We start from the raw sequence: 24,516 nt of genomic DNA, 5'->3' as shown, positions 1-24,516 counted from the left end.
AAAAAAGCTGCAAACAGCCCAAAATACAGCAGCTAGGCTTGTCCTCAAGGTATTGCGTTTTGATAGAGCCACTTCATTAATATGCAAGATGCACTGGTTGCCCATTAAAGCAAGGATTATTTTTAAATTATGTGTTTTGTCTTTCAAATATTATATGGCATGATACTGGATTATATGCAGCCCTTCATAACTATTCCCCTACGCAATATAACCTCCGGCTGTAGGGACTACCTTAGACTTCATCTTCAAGATGATAAGTACATAAGTATTGCCACACTGGGAAAGACCAAAGGTCCATCAAGCCCAGCATCCTGTCCATGACAGCGGCCAATCCACGCCAAGGGCACCTGGCAAGCTTCCCAAATGTACAAACATTCTATACATGTTATTCCTGGAATTGTGGATTTTTCCCCAAGTCCATTTAATAGTGGTTTATAAACTTGTCCTTTAGGAAACAGTCTAACCCCTTTTTAAACTCTGCTAAGCTAACCGCCTTCACCACGTTCTCTGGCAACGAATTCCAGAGTTTAATTACGTGTTGGGTGAAGAAAAATTTTCTCCGATTTGTTTTAAATTTACTACACTGTAGTTTCATCGCATGCCCCCTAGTCCTAGTATTTTTGAAAAGCGTGAACAGACGCTTCACATCCACCTGTTCCCTCCACTCATTATTTTATATGCCTGAGTGGAGTGGAACAGGTGGATGTGAAGCGTCTGTTCACGCTTTTCAAAAATACTAGGACTAGGGGGCATGCGATGAAACTACAGTGTAGTAAATTTAAAACAAATACGTACGTCTAGTAGAACTATAGAAATGATCAGTAGGATTAACACGTCAATGACATCTTGCTGAGTTTGCAATCAGAGCCTGAAGTGTCAGCAAGGTATCAAGAGCCAAAGTACAGGAGCTGAGCACAGGACACAGGCAGAATATTCCTCTGCTAAGCTCAGTGTCATATTGGTGTCTCAGAACCTTAACATCCTCTGCACTTTACAATGCAACTGCTGCTGAGAAGGGGAAAGAGATTAATGTTTTCCAATCACGTTCCAAGTACAGTCACTGGCCCCCACCCAGAGCTCTGGCCCAGGGGAACTTGCTTACCCAGTAATTTTCACAGAGTGGGTCCCGTGTCTTCGGTAATGCTCTGGTTTTCCAGTTGCCACTGGTGTGTGTCGATAAATTCCTCCTTTATAGAGAAAGAAGTCTTCATGCACTTCCATGATGGCTGAAAGAAAAATAAAAAGGGACTGACAGGTGCAGCCTGGTGGTGTCTCAGGTGACAAGAGCTGTGGGCTGCTACCTGGAGGGGCTTTTCTTTGACCTCTTGTCAAACCTTCTACTGCCTGGGCTGGCTGGACCTGGGGATGCTTTAGGACGTGTTCGCTGCCCTGCAGGGGGTGTCATAGTCCTTGCTTAAGGATGACACCTAGTGGCCAGATTCTGCCAGCCCAGGACTGTCACTGTAAACACAGTGCTTGGGACAGAAAGAGGACAAGATACAAGTAAGGGGAAAGGGCCTGAGTACTTGCAAATGAAGAGTCAACAGCACCAGATCTGGGAACATGAGCAGGTGTAACAAGCCGTGATCCCAGGGTGGGGAAGGAAAATACATCTGCCACACAGCTACAAAGCCCACCTGCTCTGTGTATTTATTATTTATTTATTGCATTTGTATCCCACATTTTCCCACCTTTTTGCGGGCTCAGTGTGGCTTACAATATGATATGAATAATGGAAATACAATATGTTACATTGTGCAGAGTTATGCGAGACAATCGAAGTATCGTTAAGAATGTAACAATGGGACATAGACATTGAAACATTGGAAGGAGACAATGGGAAGCTTAAAGGGCAGAATTAAGACACATGCTGTACACTGGCTACCTTCTGAAAATTAGCCACATCTTTTGCTCCCATTGAGAAGTTTTGCCAATATGAGACCAGAATTACTGACCTTGTACTGGCCCATTCTCCATCAGCTCCTTCATTATTTCTTTCTCCTGCAACGGAAAGACAAGCATGAACGTGGCCCAGACTCTCCATCCCCAGTGTAACTTGCTCCTCTACCCTTAATGAGTGTGAACAGTTTCACCACGGAAAAACAGTGGAGCTGCCTAATGGTGCAATAATAATTTTAATGGGAGGTTCCAGGACTGAGTGACCTGCTACCAACAATTTCAACAACAAGTTTGAAGAACAGAGATCAAGCTGTGGACTCAAAGGGAAGCGGGAACAAAGCCAAAATGACCGCTGTCTCTTAAGGTTTTGACTGTATTCCTCAAGGATTTTGTATTTGTTGATCAGCCAGTGTCGAGTCCAATAGACAATCATTAAAATTATTATTGCACCATTGGCGTTTCATTGTTTTGTTGGTCATCTCCAAGTGTACTGAGTGGTGTGGAGTTGTGGTCTTCTGGTTTGGTTGGTGTCCTGTGAAAAGTCTCAGCCATACATATTGATTGATTTATTTAGAAAAAGTTATATACTCTCTCCTTGGAAGAATTACACTCAAGATGGTGTACAAACAGTAAAACACAATATTTCAAGACAAATAAAAAACAAGAATTAAATCAATAAAGCAAGACTCAGAACACTCTACCTCACACTCTTTCTACTGAGATTCAGATGGAAATAGAAAGCACTTAAGACCTTTGCAAGTTACCAAAATGTTATGTGTGTATGAAACCTGTCAGGTAACCACTTCCGGCACTCAGCAGCTATAACTTTATATGTATGCTTTTTCCACTTCTCCTTGGCCAACTCTTTCCTAACTACACAGAGACTCCGTTTAGTTGTACCACAGAGCTGTGCCCTCTATGGAATACACACCTCCAGGATTTCTTTTAACTTTTTTGGAGAGTTATTCCTTAATGCCTGTGGACAGGCATTTTTGATATGATGTCCACATGGCGAAATAAACGTTTCTCGGAAACCATTCAAAAACTGAAGTCCATAAGGGAAGAAACAAATATTCAAAGATAAAACATGTTTTGAAAAAGGACGTACCGAAAACCTTTTAGACGTTCAGAGATAAGATAAATGTTTCCGCCAATCGAAAATACACTGCAATGACGGCACTAGTCCCCATGTCAAAAAAACAGCCACAGCAATGGAAGTACATTCCCTCCATGTGCACAACGTGCACCTCAGCACGTGGAGGAACATTCTAAACAGTGCCCAGCTATGTCTCTGAGAAGGGAACTAAATTTCTCTGTGGAAGAGACAGGGCTACTTGTCCTCCTATGCATCACACACAACCTGTATGTTCATGGAGTGTAAAGATTTTCTTCTCGTGTGCCCAGGGGGGTCTGAGTGCAACGTGTGTGCAGTCAATGAGGGAAAGCAGTCTCTGGTGTAGAATTGAGCCATGTTGTTTTGGAGTGCCTGGGCGGTAGTGGGAAAGGTAATATAGTCTGAGGTGTGGACGAGGCAGGCATTGAGGAACTGAGCAAGGCTGGGTGAAGCCTGCATTGACTGCTAGAATGGACTGGAAGGTGTCGGTGGTCAGAAAGACGAGGAAGGCAGTGACAAAGTACTCAGCAACTCTCCACTCTCTCTCTCTCTCAAATGACCACATCCACCTCCACTTCAACTCAGCAAAACCACAAATGGGTCTAAAGACAGGTTTGGCCTTACCCTAGATGCTTTTAAAGCAGGTCTAATTCCAGACATTTTTCTTTCCACCCCCAGGAAGTGGTTTTGCTATCCATTAGGGGCAAAAAAACAATCATCAAGTAACTCCACCTATGTCACGCCCATGAAATGCCCCTTCTGGGAATATTTTCTTTTCGGCGATTAACAAACTTGAACAATTTTTTTCTTATTTGATTACACGTTAGATGTTTTTCTGTGAGAAAAACATCTCCCCGTTCTGCCAGTTTTTGGACGTTTTTCTGTTTTGAAAATGAGCCCCTAAATGTCATAAGCAGTAATTTCAAAATACCAACACTCTCTTTCCCCTCTTCTATTCTGGGTGACTAAACTGGCAGCCAAATTTTGCACAATGTGAAGCTTTTGGATAATTTTACCAGGAAGCCCCACATGTAGGGCATTACACCTACAGATGTGCTGAATAGCATATTTAACTATTTGGTCGAATATGAATAAATGTATTCAGAGCCAAATCAAATTGGATACAAATATTCAGTACAACAGTCCAACAAAATTACCCAGACCACAGTTCAAAATGCTCCTTGTTTGATGTAAAACCTCAGTCTGTAGACTGTCCTCAACTTTACATTCATCTGCCGCAAGACCACTAAAATCCATTTCTGCAGAGTCCCCTCTTCCTCCAAAAGAGCATACAGACTTAGCTCTGTCCACAGTCCTCATATTCAAATACTGAGACCCACAATGCTTTCTGCCAACATAGCTCAGGCAGCAGGGCTGGAATTAGACATTCAGGGGCCCAGGGTAGAACCCCGTGGAAAGGGTGCCAAACCCTTCTGCAGGCTATGCCTCCTTCAGCTTGAGGAAAACATGGGACCCCCCTGTGGCATCGGGAACCAAGGAAATTGCCCTATTTGCTGTCCCCTAATACCAGCCCTGACTGGCAGATGCCAGTGTCTTTCTAGGCTTCTTCCCTTTCTGTTATGACATTGAGAAAGGACAATGGCGAGAAGGGGAGGAAGGCGGGTACTGGACAACATTGTGTAGATGTGAAAGTGGTGGATGACAGCAGGTATCAGTCTATGCCCCTAGCATGTCCTACTATTGGAACGTACGCTGGGTGCCAGTCGATAGGCTGGTGTGGCCTGGTAGATCTCATTGGAACGGGCATGCGGGCTGGGACACCGAGCTGTTGCCTGCCTCTTCCCACGTCCTGTGGATCGGCTGTGCATCATGCATGGACTCTGGACTGGAACTTTGTCTTTTTCCTGGCTAGTAAATGGGTAGCACTCATCCGTCACAACCCTGGGGATAGAGAGGAGACACAGATAATGTGATCAGAAGAGAAATGGAGGAGAAGAGCAGAGAGGCACCTGCAAAGATCTGAGGATGTGCGATAATGGCTGGATCCTCGCTCTCTGAAAGACAGTAAGTTTAGGAGTTTCATATCAGTGACAAGGTTCAGCAGCCACGAAGGAATGGGCTTCAGGCAGAGGCTGGTACAGTTTGCTGTCCTCTGCTGAAGGGGTTTAGATTACAGTCAGCCTCACTGCCTGGTCCAGAGCCTGGGCTACATGACCACACTCACACTGCAACTTTCCCTTCAGTTGTCATTTTTGACACAGATGTGAACATCTGTCTGTTGATAGTCTAAAATACTTGACAGTGTCTTTGAGGAATGCAACCAGGAGATGTGATGCTTGAATGAGGAATTTCACTGGAACATTTATTGTGTGTGGAAGGAGAAATGGACAGACGGATATTGTAGATTTGACATCCTACTGATAGACACAAGAAGGGCCGTATTAGTGTAAGTTTGAAACTTGTGAGCAGTAATGGCAGTCATCAAGGCTTCAACCTTAGCCATTTCCACATCAATTATATGTGGTGGTTGGGAGGCGGGGATAGTGCTGGACAGACTTGTATGGTCTGTGCCAGAGCCGGTGGTTGGGAGGCGGGGCTGGTGGTTGGGAGGCGGGGATAGTGCTGGGCAGACTTATACGGTCTGTGCCCTGAAGAGCACAGGTACAAATCAAAGTAGGGTATACACAAAAAGTAGCACACATGAGTTGTCTTGTTGGGCAGACTGGATGGACCGTGCAGGTCTTTTTCTGCCGTCATCTACTATGTTACTATATATATATATATAACATACAAATAGAATTTATCTTAACATTCACTCATTTAAAGCTTGGATCAAAACACATTCAAACTCTTACAGGCATAGTTATCAACGTGGGCTACCGTGAAGGCTTCATATTTTACCAATAACTTGTGATATTTTAGTACAGGCCCCATTTTATGCAACGAGACTTAGTTACTAATAACTGAGGTTAACAGTAAAACAACATCTTAACAGCATCCCACATTGATAACTCCACCCCTTAATTAAAGAAAAAAAAAAAGAAATGCCTTTAGAAAGTGACATCACTGCTGTATGTAATATAAGTGAGCCAAGTCTAGGACAATGAAGCCATTGTGACATCACTGATGAGGTTGGCTCTTATTGGTGGAATGAGGCATTATGACATCACAATATCAGCTCTGGCTAAATCACTGCTATATGTAATAAAAGTGTAGGAAAACCAAGCCATTGTGACATCACTGATGAGGTTGGCTCTTATTGGTGGAATGAGGCACTATGACATCACAATATTAGCTCTGGTTATCAGACTGAAACTCTTCACATGAAGCAGGGAAGTTATCAGTGGGGGATACCCAGAAGCCTAGACGAGTGGAGCAACCGCTCACAAGTTGCAAACTTATGCCAATTCCATAAGTACATAAGTAGTGCCATACTGGGAAAGACCAAAGGTCCATCTAGCCCAGCATCCTGTCACCGACAGTGGCCAATCCAGGTCAAGGGCACCTGGCACGCTCCCCAAACGTAAAAACATTCCAGACAAGTTATACCTAAAAATGCGGAATTTTTCCAAGTCCATTTAATAGCGGTCTATGGACTTGTCCTTTGGGAATCTATCTAACCCCTTTTTAAACTCCGTCAAGCTAACCGCCCGTACCACGTTCTCCGGCAACGAATTCCAGAGTCTAATTACACACATAATTTAATGTTTTGGGATTTATTAACCGCCTTTATGAAGAGATTCACCCAAGGCAGTGAACCGCAGATACAGTTTAACATAAAACTTACAATTTTGATAACAGAACAATGGTAAAATGAACAAGTATAATCATAAATACAATAAATGAAGTAAACTTGAAAACAGCAAATTGAAACCTAATAATAGCACTACCATGAAACAGGATCAAAAATAAACACATTTCACAGCACTAAAATTCAAACAACAGAGATATAATAATACTAACAAAATATATAATAAGCACATATTTTACTGTCAGTGATAAGTTATTACCATGGTCCATTACAAGCTCTCACCTTTTTTTCTTAATTCATTAATTGAAATGTATTAGTTCATAACCAGCACAGAAAACTCAGAAATAGATCAGTTATCCAACAAAATAAAACAGGGTAACAATTCCAGCTCTAAGTGAAGTCCTCATTATAGACTGCAAAAGGCTCATTATTTAAGAAAAATACAAGCAAATCATGCAGATTCAATATAGTAACATAGTAGATGACGGCAGAAAAAGATCTGCACGGTCCATCCAGTCTGCCCAACAAGATAACTCATATTTGCTGCTTTTTGTGTATACCCTACTTTGATTTGTACCTATGCTCTTCAGGGCACAGACCATATAAGTCTGCCCAGCACTAGCCCCGCCTCCCAACCACCAGCCCCGCCTCCCAACCACCGGCTCTGGCACAGACCGTATAAGTCTGCCCAGCGCTATCCCTGCCTCCCAACCTCCAGCCCCGCCTCTCCTCTTTTTATTGTACCTGGTTAAATAACTAAATCCTCCTTTAATTTTTTTGCTATGGGCTTTGTAAGAGTTTAAACTCATGAAATATTATCCAAAATACATTTTTCCAGATGGGTCTGGTCCATGAAAATACAGGAAATATTCTGATAAGTAACTAGAGATTTAAAAGGAAATCTCAGATAATTTCTTACTCCTAAAGTCAAAAGCTTTAGCTTTAGAAAGATTTAGAAAAAAAAAAAAAAAAAAAACTTCCTCCTGAACTGTGTCAGCCTTGCAGAAGCTTTCATCTTCCATTTGACGTTGGATATGGACAACTTACCCTTTCCTCCGCAGGTACCACCAGGCACCATCCACCCTTCCACCACTGCATCCTCGCTGATTCCGTGTGTCACAAGAGAGCAGATGCTGGGGCGACAGCACTGGGGTCATGTGACCCATGGACTGAATTGAGATCCTGTCAGATGCAACCGCTGTCAAGAAGAAGTCCGATGTCAGACACTGAGGTTGGACAAGTCCTGGTCATTTTCACATCCAGTATTAATGGGGAAAAGAAACCCTTCCTCCTCATCCCAACTACCTGATGGTCCTGAGAAAGGGGGCACAGCCAGGTCAAAGGCTTAGGTCTATGCTGATACACACCCCCAGGAAATCATGGCAAAAAGGAAGTTGGAAGGCATTTGAGATGGAACTGAAGGGAAAGAATGAATGGATTTACAAGAGCAAAAAGCATTACCTGCAGTGGAGAATGCCCAGGAGCCCGCACAGTTCCCCTGATCCAGGGGTTCGTGGATCATGCCAGGCCACTTAGCTGCAGCATCAAAGGATGTCGGGAGGATCTCATTGCTGGCCATATTCACCTGAAAAAGAATGAAAGGAAGATAATCAATAATCATGCCCCATACAGCTGCTTATAGAGACACCCTAGCCTTCACACCACCCTCCATGTAAACCCAGTAGAGTCAAGACAGCCCTCACACCACCCTCCGTGGAAACCCAGTAGAGTCAAGACAGCCCTCACACCACCCTCCGTGTAAACCCAACAGAATCAAGACAGCCCTCACACCACCGTCCGTGTAAACCCAACAGAATCAAGACAGCACTCAAACCACCCTCCATGTAAATCCAACAGAATCGCCTTCACACCACCTTCCGTGTAAACCCAACAGTCAAGACAGCCCTCACACCACCCTCCGTGGAAACCCAACAGAATCAAGACAGCCCTCACACCACCGTCTGTGTAAACCCAACAGAACCAAGACAGCCCTCACACCACCCTCCGTGAAAACCCAACAGAGTCAAGACAGCCCTCACACCACCGTCCGTGTAAACCCAACAGAATCAAGACAGCACTCACACCACCCTCCATGTAAATCCAACAGAATCGCCTTCACACCACCTTCCGTGTAAACCCAACAGAGTCAAGACAGCCCTCACACCACCCTCCGTGGAAACCCAACAGAATCAAGACAGCCCTCACACCACCGTCTGTGTAAACCCAACAGAACCAAGACAGCACTCACACCATCCTCCGTGTAAATCCAACAGAATCGCCTTCACACCACCTTCCGTGTAAACCCAACAGAATCGCCTTCACACCACCTTCCGTGTAAACCCAACAGAGTCAAGACAGCCCTCACACCACCCTCCGTGGAAACCAAACAGAATCAAGACAGCCCTCACACCACCCTCCGTGGAAATCCAACAGAATCGCCTTCACACCACCTTCCGTGTAAACCCAACAGAGTCAAGACAGCCCTCACACCACCCTCCGTGGAAATCCAACAGAATCGCCTTCACACCACTGTCCGTGTAAACCCAACAGAGTCAAGACAGCCCTCACACCACCCTCTGTGGAAACCCAACAGAATCGCCTTCACACCACCTTCCGTGTAAACCCAACAGAGTCAAGACAGCACTCACACCACCCTCTGTGGAAACCCAACAGAATCGTCTTCACACCACCTTCCGTGTAAACCCAGTAGAGTCAAGAGAGCACTCACACCACCCTCCATGTAAATCCAACAGAATCGCCTTCACACCACCTTCCGTGTAAACCCAACAGAATCAAGACAGCACTCACACCACCTTCCGTGTAAACCCAACAGAGTCAAGACAGCCCTCACACCACCCTCTGTGGAAACCCAACAGAATCGCCTTCACACCACCTTCCGTGTAAACCCAACAGAATCAAGACAGCACTCACACCACCCTCCATGTAAATCCAACAGAATCGCCTTCACACCACCCTCCGTGGAAACCCAGCAGAATCAAGACAGCCCTCACACCACCCTCCGTGGAAACCCAGCAGAATCAAGACAGCCCTCACACCACCCTCCGTGGAAACCCAGCAGAGTCAAGACAGCCCTCACACCACCCTCCGTGGAAACCCAGCAGAGTCAAGACAGCCTTATATCACCCTCTGTATAAATCCAAAAGAGGTGATGCAGCCTTTACACCAGCCAATACTTAATGCTGCTTATATCGCAACTTCAATAGGTTGGAAGTAAGGCCAGTGCTGGGCAGGCTTCTACGGTTTGTAACCTGAAAATAGCAAGGGCAGATCAACAACACGTACTATATGCTTATTTTATACCACATTCATGTCAATGTGGTAGGAGTGTAACTCAGAGGGGGAGAAGACGACATCTTCAGGTTGATCGGGAGTAACGTGACTGCAACATTGTTGGTTTAATTCAAGTATTGCCAATGAATGTCACTATCCTCTTCCAAGACTGTATCAAATCTAGTTGCCTATTTGTGGTTGGTCCAGTAGCAAATTCCGACTGCTCTATTTCTGATGCCAGTATTTGATTATGAAGGAGTGGAAGCCGGCACGAAGTTGGATCATCATTTACTAGGTTATTATCTCCCATGTAAACTGACCAGAGATGACGCAGCCTTTCCATTACCCTTCAGACAGCTGCCAGTGGGAGTAACGCAGCCTCTATCATGGGTTCTGCTACCTTGGGTGCATTTCTTTCTGCACACTGCTTGCAATGAAATCGCAGGTGTAGATGAAATGTGGACTGAGGTAACTGGTAGTGACATACATGGGTTTGTGTGTTGGGTGATCCTAGTATTAGAATATGAATTGCTATAGGGCAAGACGGACTCTGACACAGCTGTGTGCGGTGGAGAGTCTCAGCATTGTGGAACAGGAGTGAGCTTCCTTGCCAGGGCTGTGTATTTGTTTCTGTTGTGGGAGAGGGTTTAGAGTTTAGAGGGTTAGGACAGGATTTCTGTACTGGAATAACAGGGGGTGCATTAGCAGAATAGCAGGGGCTGCAGGGCAGGAGTGAGGTGTATTGGCAGAGCTGTGTATGAGGGTCATCGGCAGAACTTCATGCCAGGGTCTCTGTACTGGAATAGCAGGGGCTGCAGGACAGGAGTGAGTTTCATTGCCAGGGCTGTGTGTTTGTGTGATGGTGAGGGAGGCGGAGTGTCAGCACTGGAAAAAACAGGACAAGAGTGAGGTGCGATTGGCAGGGCTACAGCACATAACCCTGCACATTGATCACACACTCGGTTCCAACACATCTTTTCCTTACACCATAAACCCACAAATATTTATAGCTTCACACAGAGCCACTTCAGCTGATCCTAGAGATTGGTGTCTCTGCCCAGTATCCTGTTGAGACACAATAGAAGCATCAAGCCAAGGACACAAGCCTTGGGTTCAGAAAGTCCCCAGATTTAGCAGACTTCCTAAGGACAAATTAAGGTGGATTTTTATAAATATGTGGTGATTGTTTAGCTGTTTCTGAGAGCCAGTGCAACCCCTGCATTCCAAGAACAGGAGCCTTTCTCCAAGTCTTTTCCCTTCACCCTCCCTGCTCTCCTGTCCTCTCTCTCCCCTTATCCCCTCCCCAGCCCAAGCATGAGTCACACACTGATAGGAAGGGGGAAATACTTCACAGATAAATAGACCAAGGCTGGAGAGTGACAGGCTGGATTTCCTGTTGGGAAGCGTGAGATAAATGAACGGTGGTTAGCTGATTGTCCGCTCAAGTAAAACATGAACAAACACAGCTCAAGGAAGAAACAGGGTGGAAAACAGAGGCTGAATTCTACATGTCTCACTCCAGGAGCTCAGAACTTCCTGCCCTTAACCCCTCACTTCTGAACTCCAGTCACCCTCCTGCGCTTAATCCTCACTTCTAAAGCACATTCACCCTCCTGCACTTAACCCCTCCCTTCTGAACCCCAGTCACCCTCCTGCGCTTAACCCTCACTTCTAAAGCACATTCACCCTCCTGCACTTAACCTCTCCCTTCTGAACCCGTCACCCTCCTGCGCTTAACCCCTCCCTTCTGAACCCCAGTCACCCTCCTGCGCTTAACCCTCACTTCTAAAGCACATTCACCCTCCTGCACTTAACCTCTCCCTTCTGAACCCGTCACCCTCCTGCGCTTAACCCCTCCCTTCTGAACCCCAGTCACCCTTCTGCACTTAACCCCTCCCTTCTGAACCCCAGTCACCCTCCTGCGCTTAACCCCTCCCTTCCGAGTCTGCCACTTCGTGCACTGAACTCCTTCAGTACAAACACATTGCCCTTGAACCCTTTGTCTCTCAGATGTCAGTTAAATCATGACTTTTGTGTATGGGGGGTGGGGGTACTGGAGCACAGTGTGACTGCACATTATAACTGGTGTCTGTTTATGTTGCGTATAGTTTCCCAGAGTTCTACTCCCTCCACAATCAATGCGTTGCTGGAACTCACATGCAGCTCATTCATGTTCATCACTGTGGTGGACGGCTTGCTGGTCCCCAATCTATACCGGATCCCTTCATCCAAGGTCATGCCCCAGAACTGGCTGTAGTTCCCCGCCTTCCACCTATGATGACACACAGAAGAATACAGGATTAAAGAATCCCCCCAACCACTGCCCAGGGCTCCCCACAGAAACAGGATTGATGTCCTGTGCTCATCAGAATATGGTCCTTTAAAAGCACAGTTCCCTCCCACCCCACCCCTTGTTCAAATTCATTCTTTTACAGTTGACTGTAGGGGGAAGACGTTCCTGGGAGCTCCGTCATATCAGACATCAAAGAGAAGAAATTAAGTGCTTACCCATAGTTCCCATGGTTGACGGCATGAATCATGTCTTGCTGTATCAGACAGGCATGCTGCTCACAATCCCAGCGCCCAGCACCGCTGCAGGTACTAAAGATCAGAGTTAAGAAAAAGAAGGGAACAGGCAGAATAAGAAAAGGGTTACCTGAGATTACGTAAATTTTATACAAGATCCACATGCGTTGTTAATGATGGAGGAAAAGACTTCAAACAGAAAACCACAGCCGAGATGCTACTGACTGTGAAGCTTCTCCAGCAGGGGCAAAAACCTCCCATTTTTTCATATAAAATACTTTTGTGATGTTGAATGCAAGTGCAGCTCTGGACTCTGTTGAGCAGCCTGGATGGACCATGCGGGCCTTTATCTGCTGTCATTTACTATGTAGCTATGTTAATGCAGATGAAAAACTCTATGTCATTGTGCAACTTATCTTTTCCGTCCAGCCTGGCACAGTCTCTTTAGTCACTTCCTCCACTTTTGCATCACAAGTCACACAAACACACAGCAAAGTGTGTACGCACTGAATCTCTGTACCAATAACACACACAGGTCCAGTGAGCAAACTGCTGTACACTAAAAGCAAAACACGCCCCCAGCACACACACACACACACACACACACACGACTGCACAACTATAACCTGAGTCATCAAATATCTCAGCAGGACCCAAGGACAACCTATCCTTGGACTGAATTCCTCAGGAACTATGGAATGTGGAATAAAGAAAGTCACCACTGACAGTGAAAGTTCCCACTAGTGCAGTGAGGTCCCACCCTTCCCCTGTCCTGTACTACAGACAGGTTCCCCCTAGGCTCTCAGCCTGGGGGGGGGGGGGGGGCTCAGATCTCTCCCTCTCCCGGGATAAACTCAGTCAGTGGGAATGCCATGATTTGCAGTCTTTTAATTCCTTGTAAGGAGCTGAGCTGTGACAGGTCCCTGGTAGTGCAGATCTTAACCCATTCCCTTCCAGGAAGACGGAGGGCAGAAACATTCTTCCTCCCCCCCCCCCCCCCCCCCAGTCCTTGTTCCAGCTTGTGTCTATAAGACTAAGAGGCATAGGGTCTGATATTTTGCTCACCACCAATGGTGTTATTCTTGGATATTCAAAGCTGGCTTCCGCTTTTAATATCCAGTTATTTTTAAGCCGACTGACACAGCCACTGAAGTCGATATTAAGCGCTTAAGAGGCCGGGGGTTAGCACATAAAAACAGGACAGATATTTATGTGGCAAACTTGGCTGCTTAAGGGCTGAATATCAGCAGTTAAGTGGCCAAGTGCTGACTCCGCCCCTGGAACGTCCCAACATAACCAGCTTTGAGTTTGTTAGCCGATTAAGTGCCACTGGATTTTAGCTGCTAGCCTCAACCAAGCAATTTAACCAGACAGCAGAGCTGACTAATCACTTTGAACATCGGGCCCATAGTCAGTAGTGTGAGCTACTGTTAAGATGTGATATTTTAATGTTAATCCCAATTATTACATAAAATGGTTCCTGTGCTAAAATAGCCTGAATTAGTGGTAAAATAACACATCTTAACAGTAGCCCACATTAATAACTTCCCTTTCATGTGAAGAGCTTCAGTCTCTGATAACCAGAGCTCATATTGTGATGTCATCGTGCCTCAATCCACCAATAAGAGCCAACCTCATCAGTGATGTCACAATGGCTTGATTGTCCTATACTTGGCTCACTTTTATTACATATAGCAGTGATTTATCCAGAACTGATATTGTGATGTCATAATGCCTCATTCTACCAATAACAGCCAACCTCATCAGTGATGTCACAATGGCTGGATTGTCCTAGACTTAGCTCACTCGAATTACATTCAGCAGTGATTTCCATTTCTAGAGACTGTTTTTTTTTGTTAATTAAAGGGGGGTGTTATTGACATGGACTCCCGTTAAGATGTATTTTTTTTTTTTTACTGTTAATCACAGTTATTAGTAACTAAGCCTCATTACATAAAATGGGACCTCTACTAACACAGCATGCATTACTAGTAAAATAGCACATCTTAATTTAGGGATACCGTTATCAAAGTGGGCTACTGTTATTTGTTTTAACTTTCCACCTTTCTGACCAACAATCAGATACATAAAATTGTATCCATAAAAACACCTGCCAAAACCCCAGGATACAATGTTGCATATGGAACCTTCAAATCACTTCCTGTTACACTGAAGCTTCCATCAGCAAATGAGGGAAGAGGCCGGGTGGCAGTGAGATCACTGGGACAGGCCTGGGATTCACTCCCTGGCTCCTTGCCCTGCTGTAGGAGAATGGAAAATTGCAGAGAACACTAAGGCCAGACAGAGGCTTCTTGTCATGATTCCCCTATTGCACACAGAGTTGTCTGACTGCCAACATTTCTTATCAAAGGCCTCCCTGAAAGCAGCAGAGAGCTTGGAGCGAGCTCACTGGGACAGACACAAGAGCTGACGTTTTTGGGCTCAAGGCTTGGAATGAACTTATCACCACAAAGCTCTTTATCCATTACAGATCAATGGGGCACATTCTACCCAATAAACGCCATGCCTCCCATACCGCTCTCACAAACAAATCCTATCTAGTATACTGAAAACAGCACAGCGCTACACATCTGGACACCATGACCACAAACAGCACAGCAATGCACATCTGGACACTCTTCTCTCCATCAACTCGAACCACCTGCTTAATTTAGGGATAATTTTAAAATACCCTTTCCATGTGTAAAATCCTGTTTTACATAAAGACAGGGGCTTTACTACAATGGTACGACTGAATATGCATTTGGCTATTTACATGGAAAACAGGCATCTAACATAAGAACACAAGCATTGCCATACTGGGACAGACCAAAGGTCCATCAAGCCCAGTATCCTGTTTCCAACAGTGGCCAATCCAGGTCACAAGTACCTGGCAAGATCCCAAAACAGTAAAACAGATTTTATGCTACTTATCCTAGAAATAAGCAGTGGATTTTCCCAAGTCCATTTTAATAACACCTTATGGACTTTTGTCTTAGAAAGATATCCAAACCTTTTTTAAACCCCGCTAAGCTAACTGCTTTCACCACATTCTCTGGCAATGATTGCCAGAGTTTAATTACACGTTGAGTGAATAAATATTTTCTCCAGTTTGTTTTACTACTTTGTAGCTTCATTGTGTGCCCCCTAGTCCTAGTATTCTTTGAAAGAGTAAATGAGCAATTCACGTCTATCTGTTCCACGCCACTCATTATTTTATAGACCTCTATCATATCTCCCCTCAGCTGTCTTTTTTATAAGCTGAAGAGCCCTAACCGCTTTAGCCTTTCCTCATAAGGAAGTTGTCCCATCCCCTTTATCATTTTCGTTGCCCTTCTTTGTAACTTTTCTAATTCCACTATATCTTTTTTTGAGATGCGGTGACCAGAATTGAACACAATATTTGAGGTGTGGTCACACCATGGAGCGATACAAAGGCATTATAACATTCTCAGTTTTGTTCTCCATTCCAGCTTCCCACCGTCCCTGCTAGGACACAAAGAAATCCAGAGAAGATGCAGAATAAACTGAGGTTTTCTCACTGTCTGAATGTGTCAGGTAGGTGCATGGGGAAGCCATCCAGGACACACTCGGTATTCAGGGGTCAGGCCTAGAACTGACTAGTAGGAAAAAGCAACCCATTCCCTTCCACACATTCACTGCAGCTCAGGATAACTAATTTCCAGCTGCCCTGGATCCCATGCTCATCTCCAATGCCTACTTACAGCTTCCTAGCACACAGACTGTCAGCTCTTCAGTGTAAGAACCATGGGCAAGTGTATACTCACCATAGATTGCAGTTGTCTTGATATGTTGCCCCTGAGGGGTATTTTCTTCCCTGCCGGACACATCCTAGAAAGACACAACAAAAACAGCTTCAGTAATCACAACCCTAAGAGAACAACCCAGTAATACCACTTTGATATGTCCTATCAGTCCCGATACCAAGTATTATCAATGCTCACCCACTGACAGCACCACTGTACCTGCGTTACCCCAGTATCAGCTCATCCACTGACACCCCTGTTCCAGCATTACCCAGCGACACCAGTAATGCCCGGAGTTCAGTGAATCACCAGGACTCAGGGTTGGCTCAGCACTCAGTTCTGCATTGAGCTACGAGGCCAGTTACACTGACGTATACTTAAATGTGGCTAGAAGCAGCTCCCCCTATCCCCAGGACAGAACATGCACCTCATGGTTCAGTGACTGAATTATGAGAACACAAAATGCCTGTGGATATAGCCCCGACCTCTGCCCCTCCCAAGAGCCCTGTCCCCTTCTCATCCGTGCCATAGGCTGCTATTATATCTGGCCTCCTGCAACAGAGGAAGTGTGGCAGAGACCTTGGCAGAGAACCTACCTCTATGGATGTGACCAGGGGGTTCAATGCCCTGGCAGTGCGTCCAGTAGTCGGGACAACAGTCAGAGACTGTGCGGTCGCAGAACGAATCGCAGTAACAGATGGTATCCAGGTAGGGCACTGTACAGGTATCTTCCCTGTCTGTGCAGCAATAACCTTGCTTCTGGCAGTAGGCACCACCAGAATCTCGGATTCCTCGTATGTGCAGCCCTGGTGCTGCTTCCCGCCTGGTGCGAACCCCATAGGTGCAGAGAACGTCACTCACTGCCAGTGTCAGCGCGAGGAGGAAGCTGTTCATTCCTGCTTTCCACAGAGCCACAAACCTGCAGTAGAAAGGAACATGCTGAGCACTGCCCCCCATTTCTGTGTGCATGGAGGTCCCGACACACAGCCAACATTTTCCTTAGAGATCACATTTTCCCCAAGTCCATTTAATAACGATCTATGAACTTTTCCTTTAGGAAGCCGTCCAAACCTTTTTTAAACTCCCCTAAGCTAACCACCTTTACCACATTCTCTGGCAACGAATTCCAGAGTTTAATTACACGTTGAGTGAAGACAAATTTTCTCCGATTCGTTTTAAATTTACTACATTGTAGCTTCATCGCATGCCCCCTAGTCCTAGTATTTTTGGAAAGCGTGAACAGACGCTTCACACCTACCCGTTCAACTCCACTCGCCTGTACCCGCCTCACCACCGATTACGTCAACCTTGCCATGCTCCCTAGTCTTTTCCGCATGATCTTGCCACTCCCCTTGATCTGTGCCCTCCCTGAACTGTACCCTTTTGTAAAATTTTGTAACATTGTAAGCCACATTGAGCCCGCTCTTGTGGGATAATGCGGTATAAATGTACCGAAATAAATGATATATTTTCTTGCATTTTTCTTGCAATTACTTAGTAATTTTTCTAAAATTTCAGAAACTTGCTGGAATTTTGCAATTGCATTTTCCATACAAAATATGAGTAGAGTTGAAAATGCTATTTGCTCCCTTGACCTACCTATGTCTTGGGGACCATCCCCTTTAAGCACACATTAACATTAACAGTGTAACTTATGTATTGCGCTAACACCTTGCATTCTAAGTGGCATACAAATTCAGAAGAAGCTGGACATATCCAGGAAATTACAATAGTAACAGAAATTGACATTCTCATGTAAAATCTGCCAGTCCATGCTAATTATTTAGACTGCAAAATAGTAACAGTAGTGTAATGCTTAGAGCAGCAGGCTGGAGCCAGGGTTCAAATCCCACTGTGGCTCCTTGTGATTGTGAGCAAGTCACTTAAACTCTACTTTCTCAGGTCGGGGCTGGTGGTTACTGTTTCTCTAAACACTGACCTGCCACTGGTTACATTAGAGTCAGATATTTGGGTGTGGCTGATACTCAGTGCCTCACCTGCATAGCTAGGGCCGCTTTGAACGTGGTCCGACATGTCCAGTTAGCTACTCGGGCGCTGGTACCACTCTCAGGCTCATTTTCGAAAGAGAAGGACGCCCATCTTTCGACACAAATCAAAAGATGGGCGTCCTTCTCACAGGGCCGTCCAAATTGGTATAATCGAAAGCCAATTTTGGACATCCCCAACTGCTTTCCGTCGCAGGGACGGCCAAAGTTCAAGGGGGTGTATCGGAGGCGTAGCGAAGGTGGGACTTGGGCGTGCCTAACACATGGACGTCCTCGACCCACAATGGAAAAAAAAGGGCGTCCCTGATGAGCACTTGGACGACTTTACCTGGTCCTGTTTTTCTTACGACCAGATGACTATCGGAATCGGGGATGACCTCCCCTTACTCCCTTAGTTGTCACAAACCCCCTCCCCCCTCAAAAAATATCTTTAAAAATATTTTTTGCCAGCCTCAGATGTCATACTCAGGTCTGTGACAGCAGTATGCAGGTCCCTGGAGCAGTTTTAGTGGGTGCAGTGCACTTCAGGCAGGCGGACCCAGGCCCATCCCCTCCACCTGTTACATTTGTGGAGGAAACAGCGAGCCCTCCAAAACCCACCAGAAACCCAGTGTACCCACATCTAGGTGCTCCCTTCACCCATAAGGGCTATGGTAGTGGTGTACAGTTGTGGGTAGTGGGTTTTGGGGGGCTCAGCACACAAGGTAAGGGAGCTTTTTCTGAAGTCCACTGCAGTGCCCCCTAGGGTGCCCGGTTGGTGTCCTGGCATGTCAGGGGGACCAGTGCACTATGAATGCTGGCTCCTCCCATGACCAAAGGGCTTGCATTTGGTCATTTCTGAGATGGGCATCCTTGGTTTCCATTATCGCTGAGTAGAGAGGTGTGGTAGCCGTGTTAGTCCACTCTTAAAGGTTATCAATAGGAATCAAACAAAATAAAACATGGAAAAGAAAATAAGATGAGACCTTTTTTATTGGACATAACTTAATACATTTCAATGATGTCCTCATGCATACCCCCACCGTCCCACTCTGTCAGACTGTCAAAGTAATGCTTTGATGTTTCTGTTATATATACTATCTGCTACCACATTTGCTTATTTCCAATCTGACGAAGAAGGGCAACCTTCAAAAGCTAATTAAGAAATGTATTAAGTTATGTCCAATAAAAAGGTATCATCTTATTTTCTTTTCCATGTTTTATTTTGTTTGATTTCTATTGATAATCTTTCCCGCTCCTAAATTTCAAGTAACCAAGCCTATTTCACAGCTGAGCTCCCTGGAACAGGTTTTAAAAGATTACCCTTCTCTGCTGCCTGTGGAATGGACCCTCAGCCCCCTCCCCCCACAGGACTTTATTCAAAAGGGTCTGGGGTCTGTGTCCTTGGGAACTCCGTTCACTGGGTAAATCTCTCTTATCTGCACCCTTCTCCTCCACTAACTCCAGATTCCGTTCCTTTTATCTTGCTGCACCATATGCCTGGAATAGACTTCCTGAGCCGGTCCGTCAAGCTCCATCTCTGGCCGTCTTCAAGTCTAAGCTAAAAGCCCACCTTTTTGAAGCTGCTTTAAACCCCTATTCACCTGTTCAGTACCCATAAGTAATTTCCTTATCATTTCCCTGTTTGTTTGTCCAGATTTGATTGTAAGCTCTGGTGCAGGGACTGTCTCTTACGTGTGCAGTGTACAGCGCTGTGTACGTCTAGTAGCGCTATAGAAATGCTAAGTAGTAGCAGGAGGGTCTGTAGAATTTGTTTTAATTAAATAATACCCTTAGAATTAAAAGGGTAATGGTTGAAGCTACATCTGTGTCTCTCGTAAAGAGACAGGGAGGAGTGAGCTCTTCTAAGAACCCCCCCCCCCCCACCCCCCCAGGGGTAGATCTAGACCCATCCAGTACATCCCAGCTCGGGCGGGAAGTGTGCCCCAGCCCTGCAGAGGGAACAGCCACATTCCTGCACCGGAGCCTGATTAAACATGTCTCAGATAATCTCTGGGCGCTCCACTCCCACCCACCCCACCCCGAGAAACCAGCCCAGACAGTACTGCAGAGACCGAAAGGAGTCCCTGATGATACCTGGCTGAAGACAGAGCTTCCGTGCCTGAGGGGCAGATGCAGCAGCAGCGAGGCGACGGACCTCCAGCACAGCTCAGTCCCGGTGGCGACCTGTTTTCCAGGGAGAAGAGGGGTTAATGCGCCACTTTGAAATCTCCGAAAACCAAAGGGTAACAGAATCGTCCAGGATGCGCGTCTTACCTGCAAGTGCTCCGTCTGTGGATGGCGGGGCAGCCCTGAGTGAGCTCACTGACTGGGGCTGGGCACTTCCAGACACTCCTTATATAGCGCCTTAACCCCCCCCCCCCCCCAACCCTGCAGCAATAATTAACTGACTTATTAAGCAAGTTTCCTTTCTAGCGCAGCCCCGAGAGTCGCGCGTTACAGAAAGAAGCGGCCAGATACGCGGATATTGAGACACCTTCAGATTCAGGACAGGCTAGAGGGAGACGGGACTTTTCGTGGGGAGTTTAGCCCAGAAGGGGGAGGGAAGGCTTCAAAGCAGAAATCCCCGTGCAAAAGAGAAATAGAGACAGGAAGAGAAGCCGCGCAGTGTGTTGAGCACCGGGGAATAAGGTATTTAAAGTTTGGAAATCAAAGTGGTTTTCAAGGACGCGACATTTTAAGACATTACATTGAAACCAGCCCTTGGCACGGTTAGAGATTTCTGAGCTCCTTTAGTTGTGAGATGAATGAAACGTCTGAAGGGTCACGAAATGACCACTGAGCCCAACGTCCTGTCTCCACAAATAGCCATTAACCGGGGACACAAAATCACCCCCTTCCCCTCCCTCCCGAAACCTAGTTATAAAAATAACAGAAAGACACAATATATTGATATACGTGTGACTTATAAAACAGGTCACAGCTTTGTTTACTGGTGGTGACAACTTTAAAAGCTGAGCTAGGAAAGAAGTGAACAATTCTGTTTATTTACAAACAACGTGGCTACTTGACATTTTCAGCAACAAACCCAAATAATGTAAACGAACAATTTCCCACCATAGCAGCAAAACTTAAATAACCTCCTCATCTGTATTTGAGTCTGGGCTCAATATTCACCTCCTGATGAACACTGAGGCCCTGTCCATAAGGAACTCCTGAACCGGCTGTAGCTCAGGCACCTTCCTCCCCCCCCCCCCCCCCCAATCGGCTATAGCTCAGGTACCCCCCCCCAAAAAAAAAAATGTAGCTCAGGTACCTCCCCCCCCCCCCAAATCGTCTGTAGCTCAGGTACCTTCCCCCCCTCCCCCCAAATTGGCTGTAGCTCAGGTGCCTCCCCCCCCCCCAAATCGTCTGTAGCTCAGGTACCTTCCCCCCCCCCCCCCCCAAATTGGCTGTAGCTCAGGTACCTCCCCCCCCCCAAAAAAAAAAATGTAGCTCAGGTACCTCCCCCCCCCCAAATCGTCTGTAGCTCAGGTACCTTCTTCCCCCCCCCCCAAAAAAAAAAAAAAAACCAGGGCAAAGCAATTGCCCAAAAATACCATCTTGATTGTGGGTGGGAGGGGCAGATAAGTAAACCACCTCCAAGGAGCAGGACGGATCCGGGGTCTTGGAGGGGTTGCCCTTTATTAATCCCACAGATCCCCTCCCCCATGTCCTACAAAAATTGCCTCAATTGCCAGGCCAAATTTAAAAGTGAACTGCCCAATCAGACCACCTACCTCACTCTGGGTCCAGCCAGAGCAAAGGCCAACCCTTCAGCCATCCCACCATCCTCCCACAGCAGTAAGGCCCAGCTAGAGTCCACCATCACTCATCCCCCCCCCCAAAAAAAAGGGGGCTGGCTGATCCCCCTGTTAATGGGTGTGCTCCAAGCGTTCACCCTCCTGAAACAAAAGTCTGTTCCATTTTGCTCAGTCAGAATCAAGAGATAAAGACATCTGAGTTTATCTGGTTAATAATTGCTTCTGTGCTCTGGAAACTTGCCCCAACCATTTTTAAATCCAGCCACACAGTTAACCTTGTCCATATCCTCCAGCAACAAATTCCACAGCTTAATTGTTCACTGGCTGAAAACATACTTTCTTAAATGCTACCGGTTACACAGCAGAGAACCTCCAAATTCTGCCATTATTAGAGAGGGTAAATAATCTTTCCCTGGTCCATTTTACTCAAGATTTTCTAAACCTCTACCTGTCTCTTCTCCAAGCTAAAGAGACTTAATTTTGCCTTTTTCAAAAAGCAGGCCCCTTCTTCCTCTTGGTTATCTTGTTACCCTTCTCTGGACCTTTTCAACTTCAAGTATTTGTTATTCCACCTATATAGTTAGGGGTCGATTTGATTTTCAAAGCGATTTAAAGGGCCTTTGTGGGGGGGGGGGGGGGGGGGGGGGGGGGGGTATCCACTAAACTGAAAGCTGGCTGTCATGTGGTTGGTCCGGGGTGGAGTCCAGCACCATTGGAATTGTGCAGATGTTCAGCACTTAGGGGCTGATTCTTGAAACCTGCCGGAATAGCGCGCATGTTAATCTGCGCAGAATGCTCTAGCGCAGGAAACAACATGCACACCAGAGATGGCCGCAGATTGTATTTAAATGGATGTTAATGAGGTCATTTGCCAGGACCCTCCCAATGCGCAGAGAACAGCTCACAAGCCCTGCTCTTACCGCTGGAAACCTACCGCCAGCTCGGAGCTGGTGTTAAGGGGTTTGATGAGAAGATTTCTTTTGATTTTCAGTTTAAAATCTGCTGGTTTTGATTTCTTTTGGAAGCGGAAGGAAGCCCGTGCAAGCCTGTAAGTGTGAGACCGAGCAAACCCCTAAGTGAAAGTGCATTTTCTGTGCTTAAATATAAGCCTTCCATGTAAAAAAAAAAAAAAAAAAAAAATTTAAAAGCTTATATTGAAAGGTGCAGAAGAGCAACACAGATGTATGCTTCACTTTTGGCTCTGCCTGGTGCATATGCACAGGAGCTGCACTTACCACAAAACTCTTCTGTGCATGCACCAAGCACATCCCCCCAGCGTGCATATAATTTGAATATCATTTCCTTGCAGCACTGGTGAGCTAATTTTCTGCTCTGTTCCACTGGTATGGGGTGTGCAGTGCACTGCTGCCTTCAGGGCAGAATTTCTGAGCATTGGCCCCTTAACCATAAGCTAAGCAGCCAAACCGGACCTCATAAAGCACAGTCCTTTTCAACCTGATGATGACCCCATTAGCCAAGTCTTTATCCACCCAGGGCCTCAACCCATTCATCTATGCAGACCACGTTACAATATACATCCCTTTCAAACATGATCTGACAGAAGTCACCAACGAAATCAACCTTGGCTTGGACATCATGAACTCATGGGTAAATGCATTCCAACTAAAACTCAATATAGAAAAAACACACTCCCTCATCCTCTCTTCCAAATATAATACAAACATACCCACAAACTTAGAAACCCCAGACCACATCCTCCCGATTTCAGATAGCTTGAAAATCCTCGGTGTCATAATCGACCGGAACCTTACACTCGAGAGAGCCAAGTTAATTCCATAAGCAAGAAAATGTTCCACTCAATGTGGAAACTCAAACGCCTGAAACCAGGATCATTCCGTAACCTAATACAATCAATGGTACTAAGCCACGCAGACTACTGTAATGGAATTTATGCGGGATAGAAAGAGCAACTCATAAAGAAACAACAGACCACTCAAAACACAGCAGCCAGGCTTACATTTGGAAAATCGCGACTCAAAAGCGCCAACCCCCTTTGAGAAAAACTGCATTGGCTCCCAATCAAAGAATGTATAACTTTCAAAATCTGCACCCTGGTCCACAAAATTATCTATGGCGAAGCTCCTGGATATATGACCGACCTAATAGACCTGCCAACCAGAAACACAATCGGACCATCACGAACATACCTAAATTTTCACTATCCTAGCTACAAGGGACTCAAGTACAAATCTACTACTACTACTTAACATTTCTAAAGCGCTACTAGGGTTACGCAGCGCTGTACAATTTTAACATGGAAGGACAATCCCTGCTCAAGGAGCTTACAATCTAAAAGACAGGTGTACAATCTAAAGACAAGTGTACAATCTAAAAGACAAGTGTAGAGTCGATCTGATAGGGCTTACTATATTTCTCGAAAGGTTAGGTGCCAAAAGCAGCATTGAAGAGGTGAGTTTTAAGCAGAGATTTGAAGATG

At 45.7% G+C, this 24,516-nt stretch overlaps 1 protein-coding gene across 2 annotated transcripts in view; it reads right to left on the bottom strand.

Moving 5' to 3' along the window:
- The window catches only part of LOC115479517 (tubulointerstitial nephritis antigen-like), a 29,220-nt gene extending 8,566 nt beyond the window's left edge, over positions 1-20,654 (bottom strand). Inside the window, exons 1-11 of one of the 2 annotated variants that reach the window (XM_030217467.1) lie at positions 20,572-20,654; positions 20,392-20,481; positions 16,906-17,228; positions 16,331-16,394; positions 12,525-12,617; positions 12,174-12,288; positions 8,187-8,310; positions 7,773-7,923; positions 4,726-4,915; positions 1,956-2,001; positions 1,103-1,226 (exon numbers count right to left, since the gene is read on the bottom strand). In XM_030217467.1, coding sequence (XP_030073327.1) covers positions 1,103-1,226; positions 1,956-2,001; positions 4,726-4,915; positions 7,773-7,923; positions 8,187-8,310; positions 12,174-12,288; positions 12,525-12,617; positions 16,331-16,394; positions 16,906-17,203 — 1,205 coding nt within the window. In that variant the 5' untranslated portion in view covers positions 17,204-17,228; positions 20,392-20,481; positions 20,572-20,654. The remainder of the gene's footprint in view (positions 1-1,102; positions 1,227-1,955; positions 2,002-4,725; positions 4,916-7,772; positions 7,924-8,186; positions 8,311-12,173; positions 12,289-12,524; positions 12,618-16,330; positions 16,395-16,905; positions 17,229-20,391; positions 20,482-20,571) is intronic. The other variant, XM_030217468.1, reaches the window with a different exon arrangement.
- Between the last annotated feature and the right edge of the window lie 3,862 nt (positions 20,655-24,516).

Source organism: Microcaecilia unicolor, chromosome 11 (assembly GCF_901765095.1).
Source record: "Microcaecilia unicolor chromosome 11, aMicUni1.1, whole genome shotgun sequence".
Taxonomy (NCBI): domain Eukaryota; kingdom Metazoa; phylum Chordata; class Amphibia; order Gymnophiona; family Siphonopidae; genus Microcaecilia; species Microcaecilia unicolor.
This window is presented reverse-complemented; position numbering and strand designations above follow the sequence as displayed.